The following is a 17259-nucleotide window of genomic DNA, read 5'->3' as shown; positions in this document are numbered from 1 at the left end:
CTGAACAGTTTACTTCGTTGTCCCATGTAAACACATTGACAAATATATGCAGCAAGTAGACGTATATGCTGGGTATTTTCAATAACATGATAACCACAAAATAGGGGTGACTTATACACCAGAATGTATGCTATGTGGAAATTGTCATGCTGTGTTGGTTGTGATACAAACAGAATCCCTCTCTGTGGTTTCTGGTTAACTCTGTGTTCAGGGAACTTTTCTTGCTGTGCTCTGTGAGACTTAACTATAGATGTGTTTTTTTAATAGCTAGGAATCTACAAAAGTAATTGGGTGGTTTCCCTTGTTACTGTGTGGAGGAATATATGTAATTATCAAATATTTATCAGTGGTCTACCTGTAGTGCAATAATCACTATATGAGTTGGAGACTGTGTGAAATACGCTGCTTGGTAAAAGCTGGTACGTAAAGTATTTTACTTACATGTGTGCTCTTGTTACAGGTTAATGTTTCTTCACAAGAGACCCCCGATTTGCTTCCAAAATAGACCAGTTAAAGAACCATGCTGCCAACCTACTGACCATCCCGACTGGCCTGGACAAGACCATTCACAAACCACTGTTTGGCCCCCAGAAAGCCAAACCAAAAAGCATTAACTGTTGGAAATCAATCAATCTTCCAGTCAGCAAGGAATCTGTGACAATGGACACAGAATCCACATACTCTGGATATTCCTACTATTCAGGCCGCTCCAAGAGCTCTCACAGACACGGGTAGGTACTGTTTCTTTAGAATAGTTTGTATTATTGTCAGTGTAATTACAGCTTAGATAATAACTAAGAGGTGACCCAATGTAGATTCATCTGGAAAAGAGTTGGAGGGACGAGAAAGAACTCTTCTCTGGAACATTTCTAACTTTGTTCAATTCTGCTCCAAAGGAGACTGACACTGAGCTAAAATCACTATACATTTAGTAATTTAACATTCAGATCCTGTGTGAACAATTGGGAGTTTATTTTAAAAATATAAATATAATAAATAGAATCCTGTAGTGAATCAGTTCAAATTAATTCATTAAATAAAATGTAAAATCTGTCTCCTTACTCAACCCCACCCCCCCATAAGAGCAAGTCCACAAAATTTGTAAACTCCTGAATCTTTGCGGACTTCTGCCACTGCAGACAGCAAACCACGTCTTGTTCCCTGTGCAGAAAATTCATTTCCACTGTGTGTTTATGTGCTCCTCCTCCTCCCAGTGCTCCATGCATACGACATTACTGATTGTTTCTCAAGTACTTCCTCTTGGTGACAGTATTGTATGTGATTGAAACCCAATCTAGTAGGTAGACTAATCATCGTACTACCTCAGTGGGTTGAGTGTTTTTTGGGACAGCCTGATGCTTGTTAGTGGAGACTTTAGTGCTGGGTCATGATGGCCCTATAAGTACTGCCACACTTACTGGCTTCTCCTGGCCAATAGCACGTTTTGAATTCCTTGAGGGGTCTGACTGGGTTGGACAATGTGATAAGATCCCGAGAAATAGCAGTCTCATCCATACCTCCTCCCAGGCACTATCACCTTGGGAGTCCCCTATAAAAAGAGCATGTGCTATCATGCATCTGTATGAGGAAACGGCTGGACACAGTTCTAATGCAAATGCATTCATTGACTTCATAGTATCATAGTAGGTACAGCATAGGAGGAGGCTATTTGGCCCATCGTGTCTGTGCTGGCTCTTTGACAGGGCCATCCAATTAGTCCTAATCCCGCTCTTTCCCCATAGCCCTGTAAATTTTTTCCCTTCTAGTATTTATCTAATTCCCTTTTGAAAGCTACTAATGAATCTGCTTCCACCACCCTTTCAGGCAGTGCATTCCAAATCATTACAACTCGCTGTGTGAAAATTTGTTCCTTCATGTCGCCTCTGGCTCTTGCCGATCACCTTAAATCTGTGTCCTCTGGTTACCAACCCTTCTGCCACTGGAAACAATTTCTCCTTAATTACTCTGTCAAAACCGTTAATGATTTTGAACACTTCTATCAAATCTCCCCGTAACCTTCTTTGTTCTAAGGAGAACAACCCCAGCTTCTCCAGTCTGTCCACATAACTGAAGTCCCTCATCCCTGGTACCATTCTAGTAAATCTCTTCTCCATCCTCTCTAAGGCCTTGACAAACTTCCTAAAATATGGTGCCCAAAATTGAACACAATACTCCAGCTGAGGCCTAACCAGTGTTTTAGAAAGGTTCGGCATAACTTCCTTGTTTTTGTACTCTATGCCTCTATTTATAAAGCCAAGCATCCAGTATGTCTTTTTAACAGCCTTCTCAACTTGTCTTGTCACCTTCAAAGATTCGCGTATGTGCACCCACAGGTCTCTGTTCCTGCACCCCCTTCAAAATTGTGTCATTTAGTTTATATTGCCTCTCCTCATTCTTTCTACCAAAATGCATCACTTCACAATTCTCTGCATTAAATTTAATTTGCCATGTGACTGTCCATTTCACCAGTCTATGTCCCCCTGAAGTCTGTTACTATCTTCAGCATTGTTTACTACATTTGAGTTTCGTGTCATCTACAAATTTTGAAATTATACCCAAGTCCAGGCATTAATACATATGAAAAAGAGCAGTGGTCCTAATACTGCCCCCTGAGGAACACCACTGTATACTTCCCTCCAGTCTGAAAAGTAACCGTTCACCGCTACTCTGCTTTCTGCCCCCTAGCCAATTTTGTATCCACATTGCCTCTGTCCCTTTAATCCCATGGGCTTTAATTTTGCTAACAAGTCTATTGAGTGGTACTTTCTCAAATGCCTTTTGAAAGTCCATATACACAACATCAACCACACTACCCTCATCAACCCTCTCCGTTATTGCATCAAAGAACTCAGTCAAGTTAGTCAAATACAATTTTCCTTTAACAAATCCTTGCTGACTTTCATTTCTTAGCCCATACTTTTCCAAGTGCCAATTTATTTTGCCCTGGGTTATTGTCTCTAAAAGTTTCCCTGCCACCAACGTTAGGCTGACTGGCCTGTAATTGTCAAGTTATGCAAACTGAGCCTCTTAATGAGTGTCTGGTTACCTCTTAAAATTCAATGAAGTAAAATAACATGCTTGCTTTGTTGAGCTGACTCTAAGGTGCCAAGCTCTCCCTAGTCCACACACCCAAACACCTTGACTCTCAAATATTTGCTGGGCCACATCCTCATTTCACTAAGTCTTGTTGTCTCTATTGTTGTGGGCATTCTTCTCCTTTAAAGCAAACAAAACATAGTTCTTAACATGTTGATGACAGGATGTGTCACCCCAGTCTCCAGCTTGCATCTCATCATGTGGGAATGCTTGACCAAGCAGCAACAGGATGGGCAATAAATGCTGGCCTTGCCAGCGATGCCCACATGCCATGAGTGAATTTTTAAAAAAGGCAAGTAGTTTCATGTGCCAGTTTAATTTGGTACACAATCGAGGCTCTCCATATCTGCATAGCTCAGTACAAACCACACAGTGCATTTACCCAATAACTAATACAACAAGAGTTTAATTTGAACATTTGGCCTCCAGAGACATTAGCAATGTATGTTTTCTGTTAGAGGATATGGTATGTTGCATCAATTTAGCAGTACATCGAACCTACAGCACAAACAGGCCACTCGGCCCAAATGGTCAATGCCAGCGTTTATGCACCACACGAGCCTCCTCCCTACTTCATCTAACCCCATCAGCATATCCTTCTATTCCTTTCTCCCTCATGTGCTTATCTAATGTCCCCTTAAATGTTTCTATGCTATTTGCCTCAACTACTCCTTGTGGTAGCGTGTTCCACATTGTTACCACTCTTAGGGAATTCAGAGAAACTTCTTTACCCAATTTGATTTATTAGCTACTATTTTATATTTATGACTTCTAGTTTTGGACTCACCCACAAATGGAAACATTTTCTCTACGTTTACCCCATCAAACCCTATCATTATCTTAAAGACCTCTATCAGGTCACTCCTTGGCCTTCTCTTTTCTAGAGAAAAGAGTCCCAGCCTGTTCTGCCTTTCCTGATAAGGATATCCTCTCAGTTCTGGTATCATCCTCGGAGAGGCACCTTCTCCAATGCCTCTTTATTCTTTCTATAATATGGAGACCAGAACTGTGTGCAGTACTCCAAGTGTGGTCTAACCAAGGTTCTATGCAAGTTTAACATAACTTTTCTGATTTTCAATTCTATCCCTCTAGAAGTGAACCCTAGCGCTTGATTTGCCTTTTTTATGGCCTATTTAACCGGCATCGCTACTTTTAGTCATTTGTGTATCTGTACCCCTAGATCCCTTTGCTCCTCTATCGAGTAATGACACTTTAGTGTCCTGGAGCGGTAAATTAGCTCTACTGTTTCAAAGCTAACTTTGGCCCCAGACTACTTTAGGTTAGGTGTTGATGACTGAATTTGGGCAAGATTAGCGCCATTGTTTTTCCCAGCCCCTGGAGGGGGGAACCGAAACCTCTTAGAAATACAAAATAAAGCATTCCAGGTGGCAAGGCACATTGGATCATCACGGTCCCACGATGGTAGAATTTGAGTCCGTGTTCACAATTGCCATTGTTGAGGATTCAGTCAATATGGGATGGCGACCAGAATGAAATACCACTATCAACAGGCCCCAACAACATCCTGGCTGTAGTGCTGAAGACTTGTGCTCCAGAACTAGACGCGCCTCTAGCCAAACTGTTCCAGTACAGCTACAACAGTGGCATCTACCCGACAATGTGGAAAATTGCCCAGGTATATCCTGTCCACAAAAAGCAGGCAAATCCAATCCGGCCAATCACCGCCCCATCAGTTTACTTTCAATCATCAGCGAAGAGATAGATGGTGTCATTGACAGTGCTATCAAGCGGCATTTACTCACCAATAACCTGCTCACCGATGCTCAGTTTGGGTTCCGCCAGAACCACTCGGCTCCAGACCTCATTACAGTCTTGGTCCAAACATGGACAAAAGAGCTGAATTCCAGAGGTGAGATGAGAGTAACTGCCCTTGACATCAAGGCAGCATTTGACCGAGTGTGGCACCAATGAGCCCTAGTAAAATTGAAGTCAATGGGAATCAGGGGGAAAACTCTCCAGTAGCTGGAGTCATACCTAGCACAAAGGAAGATGGTAGTGGTTGTTGGAGGCCAATATTCTCAGCCCCAGGACATTGCTGCAGGAGTTCCTCAGGGTAGTGTCCTACGCCCTACCATCTTCAGCTGCTTCATCAATGACCTTCCCTCCATCATAGGTCAGAAATGGGGATGTTTGCTGATGATTGCACAGTGTTCAGTTCCATTCGCAGCCCCTCAGATAATGAAGCAGTCCGTGCCCGCGTGCAGCAAGACTTGGACAACATCCAGGCTTGGGCTGATAAGTGGCAAGTAACATTCGCGCCAGACAAGTGCCAGGAAATGACCATCTCCAACAAGAGAGAATCTTACCACCTCCCCTTGACATTCAACGGCATTACCATCGCCGAATCGACCACCGTCAAAATCCTGGGGGTCACCATTGACCAGAAACTTAACTGGACCAGCCACATAAATACCATGGCTACGAGAGCAGGTCAGAGGCTGGCTATTCTGCGGCGAGTGACTCATCTCCTGACTCCCCAAAGCCCTTCCACCATCTACAAGGTACAAGCCAGGAGTGTGATGGAATACTCTGCACTTGCCTGGATGAGTGCAGCTCCAACAACACTCAAGAAGCTCGACACCATCCAGGACAAAGCAGCCCACTTGATTGGCACCCCATCCACCATCCTAAACATTCACTCCCTCCACCACCAGCTGCAGTGCATCCTGTGTACCATCCACAGGATGCACTGCAGCAACTCGCCAAGGCTTCTTTGACAGCACCTCCCAAACCCGCCACCTCTACCACCTAGAAGGACAAGGGCAGCAGGCACATGGGAACAACACCACCTGCACGTTCCCCTCCAAGTCACACACCATCCGGACTTGGAAATATATTGCCGTTCCTTCATTGTCGTTGGGTCAAAATCCTGGAACTCCCTACCTAACAGCACTGTGGGAGAACCTTCACCACACGGACCGCAGCGGTTCATGAAGGCAACTCACCACCACCTTCTCTAGGGCAATTAGGGATGGGCAATAAATGCTGGCCTTGTCAGCGACGTCCACATCCCATGAATGCATAAAAAGAAACATGTGTTGGGTGGAGGGAAAAGGGAAGTTGAGGTGGAGGGGCAAGAGAGATCAACATTCTTAGCCACTCTTGTGCACCTTCTGACAGCTGATTACAAAGCAGCTTTGCTAGAGGACAGAGCTAGTTGCCTATATATTGCACTGGATATTGTGCAGGGAGATCCTAGAAAATGAAAAGCAAAGAAATATAAAATAACTTAAAAGTTAAAAAAAAAGTTGAATACCATACTTTTCATCCATTAATGTATTTTATATTTTTTGTTTTTTTTAACGTTACTTTAATTCTTCAGCTTTTCTCCTGTTTTTTGTTGCTTATTTCCTCATTTGCTTATCTAATTCACAAATTCTGTTATACTGCATCTGGCCCCTCAGTCCATCTGTCAGTCTTGGTTCACAAGACAGATAGTGGTGTACTTTTCACACTTGCTTAAAACCACCTCTATCCCAACTTTGTGGAGGAATTTTTGAGTGTAGATTGTTTTTCTAGTTGAATCTGTTGCATTAAAATGGGAGTAGGGCCTAATGTCCAAACACGTTTAAGCGAAGCATGATGTGAATTAAATTCCGACTGGGAGAACATGTTGATTATTTTCGCAGAGTCTGAATTGAATTGTAGTACACTGCTGTAGATAGTGTTCTAAAGTTGTTTAATATGGATTCTGTGGCGGCATTCCCTGAGAATGACTAAACCCCTTTTGGGTCTTTCAGTGAAAGAAGCCGGGATCGGCAAAAATCCAGAAACAAAGATGGCAGCCGATCCGAGAAATCTGTTACCATCCAAACACCACCAGCAGAGCCACTGCTTGGCAATGAGTCAACTCGTGGAGATGAGACTGTACAGGTAAGGGCTTGGACATATTTATCAATTTCAAATGAGGACTGCACCGATGGATGTCGCTGCTAGGTTTTGGAGATTGTACTGTCATAACTTGTTATTGAGTAAAGTCTGTTAAACCAGGCACCAGAAAAACAATGAACATTATGATACTCTCATTTGGAAAATTTTAAAATTCAGAAATTTCTCTAAAATAGCTCCTTTTGTTAATTAGCTTTATTAGATAGCTATATATGCAAAGAAGTTTTCCACCAGTTAACTTGCCCTTTTGTTACCCTTGAAAGTTGTCTTATATTTTAATATTTTTTCTGTTGCTTCTGTCTCCATGTGAGAGCAAACTGATATGAATTGTCTCCCAATTTTCCTTTGTTCCCTCTGCAGAAGTACCTAATCTTGAAACTTGTTGGACAATCAAATTCACTATCAAACATGCTGAGTAGGGAATTGTTGCACACACCTGTGACATAACATTCTGTGACTTATGAACATAAGTAGGCCATTCAACCCCTCAAGCCTGTGCTGCCATTCAATTAGATAATGGCTGATCTGTACCTAATTCCATTCACCCACCTTTGATCCATATCCCACCTTTGATCCCACTCCTGATATCGCGTTCGATTCCCATCAGGAGTACTGCATTCAGCTCTGGGCACTGCACCTCAAAGAATATATTGGCCTTGGAGGGGGTGAAGCGCAGATTCACCAGAATGATACCGGGGCTAAAAGGGTTAAGCTACGAGGACAGATTGCATAAACTAGGCTTGTATTTCCTTGAATATAGAAGATTAAGGGGTGATCTATTGAAGTGTTTAAGATGATTAAAGGATTTGATGGGGTAGATAGAGAAAAAATATTTCCTCTGGTGGGAGAGTCCAGAACAAGGAGGCATAACCTTAAAATTAGAGCTAAGCCGTTTGGGGGGAATGTCAGAAAGCACTTCTTGATGCAAAGGGTAGTGGAAATTCTGGAATTCTGTCCCAAAAAACTGTTGAGGCATGGTCAGTTGAGAATTTCAAAACTGAGATTGATAGTTTTTTTTAGGCAAGGATATTAAAGGTTACAGAACCAAGACGGATAGATGGAGTTAAGATACAGATCAGCCATGATCTAATTGAATGGCAGAACAGCCACGGGGGCTGAATAGCCTACTCCTGTTCCTATCCCTTGATACCCTTACCTGATAGAAATCTGTCGATCGCAGTCTTAAAAATTTGAATTGACCCAGCATCCACAGCGTTATGGGGGAGAGGAGTTCCAGATTTCCACTACCTATTGTGTGGAAAAAGTGCTTCCTAATTTCACTCCTGAATGGCCTAGCTCTAATTTTAACATTGGGCCTCCTAGTTCTGGATTCCCCCACCAGAGGAATCCAATAGCTTCTCTGCATCTACTCTTATCAAATCCTTTTTATCATTTCAAACACAGTGGCACTGCACACTGGAGTTTCACAGCTTTATAATATTGTAAAGTTCCAGGTTTTTTTAATAAATGAATATATTAGTTGTGTATAATAGTTACTTTGAAAGACTCAGTAAGTAGTAGCAGTCCCATCCCACGTGGAATTACTGTGGCATACATAATACTGTTCTTGTCCAACTTGCCCAAAACTCAATGGCCTATCTTGCGCTAAGTCTTTGTCACTCATTACCCCTGTCCTTGCTGACCTACACTTACTCCCTGTCTCCATAATACATTAAATTTACAATCCTTGTCCTTATCTTCAATCTCTACATGGTCTTGCCCCACCTTTTGTTTGCAATTTCCTCCCCTTCCTCTTACAACCCCTTTTACTTCCATTGATCCTCCAACTCTTGGCCTTTTGTGGATCATCTCCTCCTTTAACCAAACCATTGGTGGCAGAGCCATCATCACCTCAGCTCATTTCTCCCCAAAACCCTTCTACCTCTTTACTTTTAAAAATCTTCTTAAAAACTACCTTTTTGGTTACCCCTCCTAATCTCTATCCATGCCTCAGTGTCCTTTCCTTTATCTATTCCTATTTATCTTTTCTTCCTACTCTTCAAAACACGGTGGGGCATTTTCTAGATTATATAAATGCAAGTTGTTCTTATCAGTGGTTGAAGTAGTATTTGTTAGGATGGGTTGTTTGTACTTGTGCTGTGGGTCTGTGTAACCTTTGCTCCACCTTGTAACCTTTTCTACTGACAACTTTTTTGTCTCAGTGTTCAATCATAATGTTTATCATCGTGGGAGTTCTTTTTAATGGAATGTGAAAACATTCACTAAAGTTCATGGTTGCGGTCATTTTTTAAAAAAGAATTTGTTCAATAAACTTTATAATGTTTGTTTTTAAAAGGCAAGTGGTGAGTTTGAGTAAATTTCCTCAGTGAGGAAGTAACAAAAAAATAACAGACAAGCTTCCCTGAACCCTTCTTATCTACCACAAATGATGTCCAGCCCATTGTAACTTGCACACCAATTGCAGCACTGAAGGGTTGGATTTTGGTTAATGAGGCCACAGGTTTACCAAATCGATGTGATTCAGTCGTTTGGGCAGTTGGAGGATGACTTGGAACTGTGGACAGTGGCATTTACTCGAGCTTTTGTGCAGAGATTAGTTTCTCTGAGTATCCTGTGAGGTACAGCAACAGGTGTTGCATGTGTGAGGCAGGTGGTGTACTGATTGCAACAGTAATAGAATTTTCAATAAATCTGTTAGCTATTAGATGTGCTAAGATTCATCCTCTTCATCGTCCCGTGGTCATGCACGATGTCCAAGCATAAGAGCAAAACTGCAGTGTGTGTTCAGGGAAGAAAGGCAGCAAGGAAGTTCTAAAAATAGTTGCAGCAGCCTCAGAATCACGCATGGTTAGAAAGGGCTTTTGATTTAAATTGTTAAATTAGTTTAAATTACTGACTTGTTTTTGATGGCAGTTGTGAGCAAGGCCATCTGTGAAGAACACCAACAATAGTGGAAGTGTCAGACTAAGCACGCTTGTGAAGCAATCAGGACGCAAATCTTGAGATAAGTAAAATAAGGTATAATAAAGTAATTATGGGGTTGATTTCCTCTAATCACTGTAAGGACAATGTAAACAAATGTAAGAAGATTTCCTCTAGCAGCTAGTTCTAGAAAAAGTGTGTTCTTTTTGAAGAGAAATCATGGCTAAGTTATACCATGTATCCTCTTACTCTGCGTGAAACCCAGTATATAATTCTGCACTCAGCTGATAATTAAACCGTGTTATTTTAGCAGAGTGTCATTTCTCTGATAGATTTGATTAAAATATTCCCATTGAAGGTGTAATTTTGGTCCCAAAAATGGTAGTTTTAAATAATAAGTTTGCAAAATTATGTAGGATTTGAGTGATTCAAAACTCTTGCAGTAGTATAGATATAAAAATTTATGAAAATAACCATTTGATTTGAGCTTATTTTGGAGGTTCTGTGCTTCTAAATGCAGACCTGTACACCAGTGTTGGTTTGGGGAGTCATTGAAGATGTGGTATGTTTACTGATTTGACATGGACCTGGCATAATATTGGCATTTAACCAAAATATGTATCAAAACACTCTGTGGGGCTGGTTAAAAGCTTCAAAAAATAAATGATTGGATTCTTCTTGACCTACTTGCTGATTTCAGTAAAAGGTTTGTAAAGTGCAGTTCAGATCATTGCATTTTACCTTGCAGGACGATAACTGGGGGGAAACCACAACAGCCATCACTGGGACTTCAGAGCACAGTATATCACAAGAAGACATTGCGAGGATCACTAAGGATGTGGATGACAGTGGGCTGGACTGTACTCGGCATTTAGGAATAGCCATCGCTGCTGTGCTTGGAGTATTGGTCTTTTTAACTCCCATTGCCTTTATGGTGCTGCCTCAGGTTCTGTGGCGGGAAGCACTTGAACCCTGTGGTACTGTATGCGAAGGACTTTTCATCTCTGTCGCCTTCAAGCTTCTCATCCTTCTCATTGGAACCTGGGCACTCTTCTTCCGCAAACCAAAGGCACAGATGCCACGAGTCTTTGTGTTCCGGGCACTCCTGATGGTGCTGATCTTTGTGTTTGTGGTTTCCTATTGGCTGTTCTATGGAGTACGCATTCTGGATTCAAGGGATCCAAATTACCAAGGAATTGTTCAGTATGCCGTTTCGCTGGTAGATGCCCTCTTGTTTATCCACTACCTGGCAATCGTGTTGCTGGAGCTGCGTCAGCTGCAGCCCATGTTCACTGTGAAAGTGACCCGGTCAACTGATGGGGAATCCCATTTCTACAGTCTGGGCCTCCTGAGGTATGTGACGGCTCCGTAAGGAACACTTAATTTTTGTTACCAAAATAGTTTTTCATCTGCCTAATATTTCCTCCTGTTGTCTTCCAACACTTTTAGGCATGCCCAATAAGAAAGTTTAGAGCTCAGAAAATTGAAATGTCCAAGAGAAAATGAGCACCAAGGCATTGTTTGTTATCCATGACTTATACTTTTATATCTGTAAATTAACATCAAAAACGGATTTGCTTAGTTGCTCAGAATTGTAATCCCCCAGTATAAATGGCTGCAGTTATTACCCCTTTCTTCAATGTACAAAATTGTTGTATAAGCCTTGCTGAGCAGTTTCATCTGTGGTAAGTAGCACAATTAAGAACTGCAACCATTATGGGATGAGAGAAGAAAGGGAAAAGAAAAAGCTAATGTTTGGTAGAATCTAAACGGCTGCCATCAGTGAATGAAGTGTTTGCCTTGCTGTGAAAAGCACTATACTGTGCTATTTACAGTTGACTTGTATCTGAACTTTTACAGAACACCATTTTAATTTGGTGAGTGGGTGACATTGTTGAGCACTGTCAGTTTGCATTTTTCTTCTCCATTATGGTGGAGTGTTAGTGCTAATTACCTGTGACTGAATCTCAAGAGCTCAGTACTTAAGGTTCCTTGTCATTTTACAGTAAAGTTGACGTATACTTTAATTGGTGATTGTGGGATTTTTAAAAAAACACTTGAAGTTAGATACAACATTCATCGTAAATCTGCAAAAGTGTCATCTATCTTGCTGACCTGCTAACTAAGGTCATTTGCAATACTGTTCGTGATTCATTCTCCTGAGGTTGTTAACTGTCACCTATGAAGCAGCTTATTTCATATTGGATGTTGCTACATCAATGAGTCCCTGCATTCTCCTCTATCCCATGATCAGGTGGCATGAATTCCATCCCTTTTTGACTTTCTTTACTGTCTTGCAGTACTGGCTCGAAGAAAGTGCTTCCGTTTTCAAAATTTTAAAATATAAAGTTGCTCATTTAGCTTCATTAGCAGAAAAAAAACGCTGCATGTTGCTGTCCCCGTGATTCCTCCTTTTATTGACTGAACCAGCCGTATTACATGACGGTTAACCATCTTAAAAAAAAATTAAGGAAGTCACAATCAGACGTAGCCAATTATCTCTTCCAGTCTTAGTAAATGTCTGAAAGAGGAGCACCTCTGGCATCAGAAGTGCAAGCTGAACCCACATTGTTAGCTTCAGGTTGCTGGGAATATTATCAAACGAGCCCAAACAGAACACTGTCTGAATATGATGCAAGTATTCTCACATCTGTTGTTCCATCCATTTTTACTTCTGCCTGTCTTTGATTCTTTTTCATTTTTCTTTATTTTTATCTTTATCCTTCCTTTGTTATTTTCTTCCTGGTTTGTATGAGTCATGTTTTTTGAATTATTGTTGTAAATTCAATATTCTTTAAGATTTTCCATTTAACTGAAACCAAGGTGAAGGGCTAAGGCCCATAATGCAGGACACCACCAATGTTGAAAAGAGTCAGAGGAAGTTAAAGTAAATCAAGAAGTAGTGATTCGGCCAAGCTAGGGTTTTAAAAGTTGGAAGATTTTAGCATGATGGTAGTGATTCACAGGACATAATGGGATTCTTCTCTAAGGTTTTTGATTGGCATCCAACTCCAAGCTCACCCCTCCTGCAATCTGTTTGGATTCCTTCAGTCTCACTTCTGCCCTGCCCACAAACCAGACTGCTCGGGTCAAAGTCACCAACAACATTCATTATAACTTTTTTGGTCCAACTTGAAATTTTTGCAGTATTTGACACATTAAAAACTCCATCTTCCTCCAGCCTCCCCTTTCTGTAGTGCAGCCCCACACGATTGCCCTTGTGTGGTTTCACTCTTATCCCTGGGTAGCCAGCATCCTACCAGCAGTTGCATCTCTTCCTGCCTCCACATGGTCCAGAGTACCCTAAATTTTTCCCCTCCTTTTGTGAGTTTCCATGCGACAAAGAACGTGAGTTCCAATTCCACCATGGCAGTTGATAATTTGAATTCAGTTTTTAAAAAAAATCTGGAAATAAAAAGCCGGTATCAGCAAAAAGTGACCATGAAGCTGTCTGATTGTGGTTAAAAACCCAGCTGGTTCATCACCGTCCTTCTGGGAAGGAAACCGGTCATCTTTCCCATGTCTGGCCTATATGTGACTCCAGTCCCACCCAATGTGGTTAACTCTTAACTGCTCACTGAAGTGCTCTAGCAAGCCACTTAGTTGTATCACTACCACCTTAGGGAAACTGGGGATGGGCAATAAATGCCAGGGACACCCATATCCCGAGAATGAATTTTTAAAATTAACTAAGCATGTGGTCGGTTTCCATATATATGCTGATGAGATCCAACTCTGCCCATCCACCACCACCCGTGAACCTCTGACCGTCTGGGTTGGCAGACTGTTTGACCAAAAGTCTTTTTCCAATGTCTGTCTACACTTAATTTCTGTGCCCCAATCTTTCTTGCTCTGTTCTTGGCATAATACCTTTTGGATAGCACTGTCTCTCGTCCTTTTGGTTCAAAGGTGAGAATGCTGATACAGTAAGATCCTGTGTGCAGATCAGTCTGAAGTTGAACTTTTAGAACAATTAGTACCAATTTTTAGGTGCATGATATCCCCCAAAAAATCTGTAAAGCTAGGTTACTTGCAGAATAATACCCTGTGGTAGTTGGTTCTATGGTATAAGTTGCATTAAATAATGCTCCCCCCTCCAGTTAGAACACTACTGGCAGGGTGATGTGAGCCCTTGGTGTCGACCTTTTAATTTCTTAAAAGAACATAAGAAATAGGAGCAGTCGAAGGCCATACGGCTCTCGAGCCTGCTCTACCATTCAATCAGATCATGGCTAATCTTTGACCTCCGATCCCCATATCCCTAGATTCTTCTATCAGACTTCCAGGTCACTGGAGCAGGCTCCCTCTTGCTGGTTTATCATGCTTCCATTTAGCTATTCACACATTCTGTGTCTCATATAGGTCTTTTATTTCTTTGTGTTCTCTCATTAGGCTTCCTTTTGTCTCCTGCTAATATCACTTCTGTCATTTAACCATCTCCTGTTCTCCACCAAACAGATCATTCTGTTTCTTTTCCTGTGTGTTTTTTTGTTTTACCCCTTCCCTTTTTCTCTCCGTGTGTTCCTTTTTAAATTCTATTCATCTGTCATAAATTCCATTCCTGAGGGAGGATCTTAAGACCTGAAATGTCGACTGTTTTTGTTTTCAAGCCCATGTTCATACTGCTTTCTGATGTGGTTTACTGGGCCTGTCCCAGTAAGATTGTTTTGTGTAAGTTGATCACAATATGAGACTCATGCCAAAGTTACACAGCTACAGGCATAAAATTAATGTGAAAGTCAAGTAAACAAATTCTGAGGTGTCTACACTGTTAGGAGGCTCCAGAATTTATACAGTTCACTGGGAGCCTCTGCTGGAGAAATCGAGCATTGCAGTGCAACAGTAGTATTAGATGGACCATAGTAAAACACTTTTAAAACTCAGGCATTTTGGGTAGTCAGAAAGTGGTGCATTCGCTGACAAATTGATGCTCAGAACACAGGATGAAACCATTTGGATGTTTAAAACTAATGGCTGAATTCATTTAGCTATGCAGTCTTGAATAATTAGCATTCTCTGTTTTAAAATTACCATAAATGGCAGTTTGTAATATTGGTCTATGACTGGATTTGGCCACAACCTTGGGCTTTGAAGTTCACCAAGTGTAGACCATCCCCATCTCCTGGTATCCATCAGTAAACCATTCCTTTCATTCACACCTTCCACCCAGCTCTTACTGTCTGTCTCTAGCCTGTACAGTGCTCAAACTCCCCACCAGTATTAGCCAGAAACACCGGCCATTGCAGACACCATCCAACCACTTTACCTTCTGAGGAATAATGGTGTTCTCTCCCCAGTTGGCTGGACAATTATCCAGCCAGGCTATTGGCGCAACATCTGATTTGCTGGGTAAGCTGTTAATTGCCTACCTTGGAGAGAGGGGGTAAGAAAAGTGAGTTCATCTTAATCTCTGGTGCTTTCAAAACTATTGGTGAAGAAAGCCCTGACCATCCTACGTGGTCGTTATGCTCGTAGTGGCAGATCCTGGACCTGCCAACATATTTTCTGTCTTTGGAAACAGAGCATTGACGAGATGCTTCTGAGCAGAGCTACTGACCCCATATCTTCTCCATCACAGACAGTTTGCCTCGCCTCAGCCCATTGCCACTAAAACCCTCATTATGGCTTTATTACCTCCAGACTCGATTACTCCTGTGCTCTCCTGGCCAGCCTCTCTCCCTACACCCTCCATAAACTTAAGCTTATGAAAAACTTTGCTGCCATATTCCTGTCGCACACCATTCTCATGTTCAAATCCCCACAAGGCCTCACCCCTACCACTCTTTGTAACTTCATCCAGCTCTATACCACCCCACACACTCAAAACTCACCATTCCTCTGATTTTGGCTCTTGTATAATACTGTCTTTCATCCCATTATTGGCAGTCTTGTCTTCATCTGATATTTCCTTCTCAACCCCATCTACCTCTTCCCCTCTTCTTAAGATCCTTCTTAAAACCCACTTCTGATTAAACTTTTTAATCACCCCTCCTAATCTCTTTCCTTGTGCCTTGTCAAGCGCCTTGGAATGTTTTTCTATGTTAAAGGTGCCAAATAAATGCAAATCGTCAGTGGAAAGAAAATCTGAAGAGGAAATACTCTTGTCAGTCATTGACACGTTTAGAACTAGCGGATGGTTAACGGAATGCTTTGCTTTGACCGTGCTCCTGCTATCCCAACAGGCAGAGCAGGCTGGTTTTATTCTACTCCTGAACACCTTCACCCTGTCACTTTTTTCTTGGGCAGTTTTTGGTTTGGAACCCACCATTGCAAAGTCCAAAAATTGTGTACAATTGTAATTTAAAAAAAACATTTCAGCTTTGTCAGTGAGCCTGTTGGAATACACTTCAGGTGACTAAATAAATCAGCGTTGTCAATGAAGTGTAATGGTGATTGTGTGAAGATTTTTCTACCTTTTTATCTCCTAGGATTTCAGCAGAGCATAATTGTGAGCATATCAAATTTTTTGCACTATTCCCAATTGTACTTAACGCCATAGATTTTCTTCCTCAAAATTGGAGTCTCGAGTATCTTCAACTACATAACGGGTGGTTACAGGACTGGCGGTGTTTGTACTAGTGGGAACAATTTGAGGTAATTACATGGAATTACATAGTCTACAGCACAGAAATAGGCTATTCAGCCCAACTGATCTATGTTGGTGTTTATGCTCTGCAGGAGCCTCCTCCCATCCACAAGTGTTAATGAATTAGGACTTTCGCATAAGAAGCATACTGGCAACACTAAAGTGTATTGGTACCATTATGCTAAATAAGCCTAGTTGGCAACACTAATTGTTTTTATGCATTTCCTCCTTTTTGTACAACTTTCAATTATAATAACGAGCTCTGACCTAAAGCGGTAAATGTTAAGCAATGGCTGAATGTAAGAACTCCTCTGCCCATCACATCAGTATATTCTTGACTCTTAATAAATTCTTCTCTCGTACTTCTGACCTCTAAACATGCTGAGTATTAACCTGAAAGCTAATTTCCTTTAATGCTCCATGGGGAGGGGATGGGAGGGGTATAAGTGTGCGTATTTCATTTCATCAGTTTTGTCCCCTGCTGTCCTGAAGGATTTAGCTGCTGCTGCGGCACCATTTGATGGATGATTGAAGCCCTCTTCTATCTCACCCATTCTTTGTGTGTGCCTAGTCAGTGCTGCCTTCCTATTTGAATGTGGAAGTATTGCAGCCAAGCCTGTTTCTGCGCTCACCTGATTTTTACACGCACATACTTTCTAGCAGAAGTTGCTCTATAGCAGTCAGGAGCAAGACCTTAGCTGATGTTTGTGGGTTTTTTAATTCTATCTCTGACCCGGGGCACTGAGGACAGTTATGTCGCATCTATTTATGCTGTGGCTGGCCCG

At 41.7% G+C, this 17259-nt stretch overlaps 1 protein-coding gene across 1 annotated transcript in view; it reads left to right on the top strand.

Moving 5' to 3' along the window:
• Positions 1 to 466: 466 nt before the first annotated feature.
• The window catches only part of LOC137327281 (vang-like protein 1), a 29118-nt gene continuing 12325 nt past the window's right edge, over positions 467 to 17259 (top strand). Inside the window, exons 1-3 of the mRNA XM_067992930.1 lie at positions 467 to 731; positions 6858 to 6990; positions 10637 to 11241. Of these exons, the coding sequence (XP_067849031.1) occupies positions 661 to 731; positions 6858 to 6990; positions 10637 to 11241 (809 nt within the window). The 5' untranslated portion in view covers positions 467 to 660. The remainder of the gene's footprint in view (positions 732 to 6857; positions 6991 to 10636; positions 11242 to 17259) is intronic.

Source organism: Heptranchias perlo, chromosome 11 (assembly GCF_035084215.1).
Source record: "Heptranchias perlo isolate sHepPer1 chromosome 11, sHepPer1.hap1, whole genome shotgun sequence".
NCBI lineage: Eukaryota > Metazoa > Chordata > Chondrichthyes > Hexanchiformes > Hexanchidae > Heptranchias > Heptranchias perlo.
Note: the sequence above shows the minus strand (reverse complement) of the source record. Positions and strands in the feature narration are given on the sequence as shown.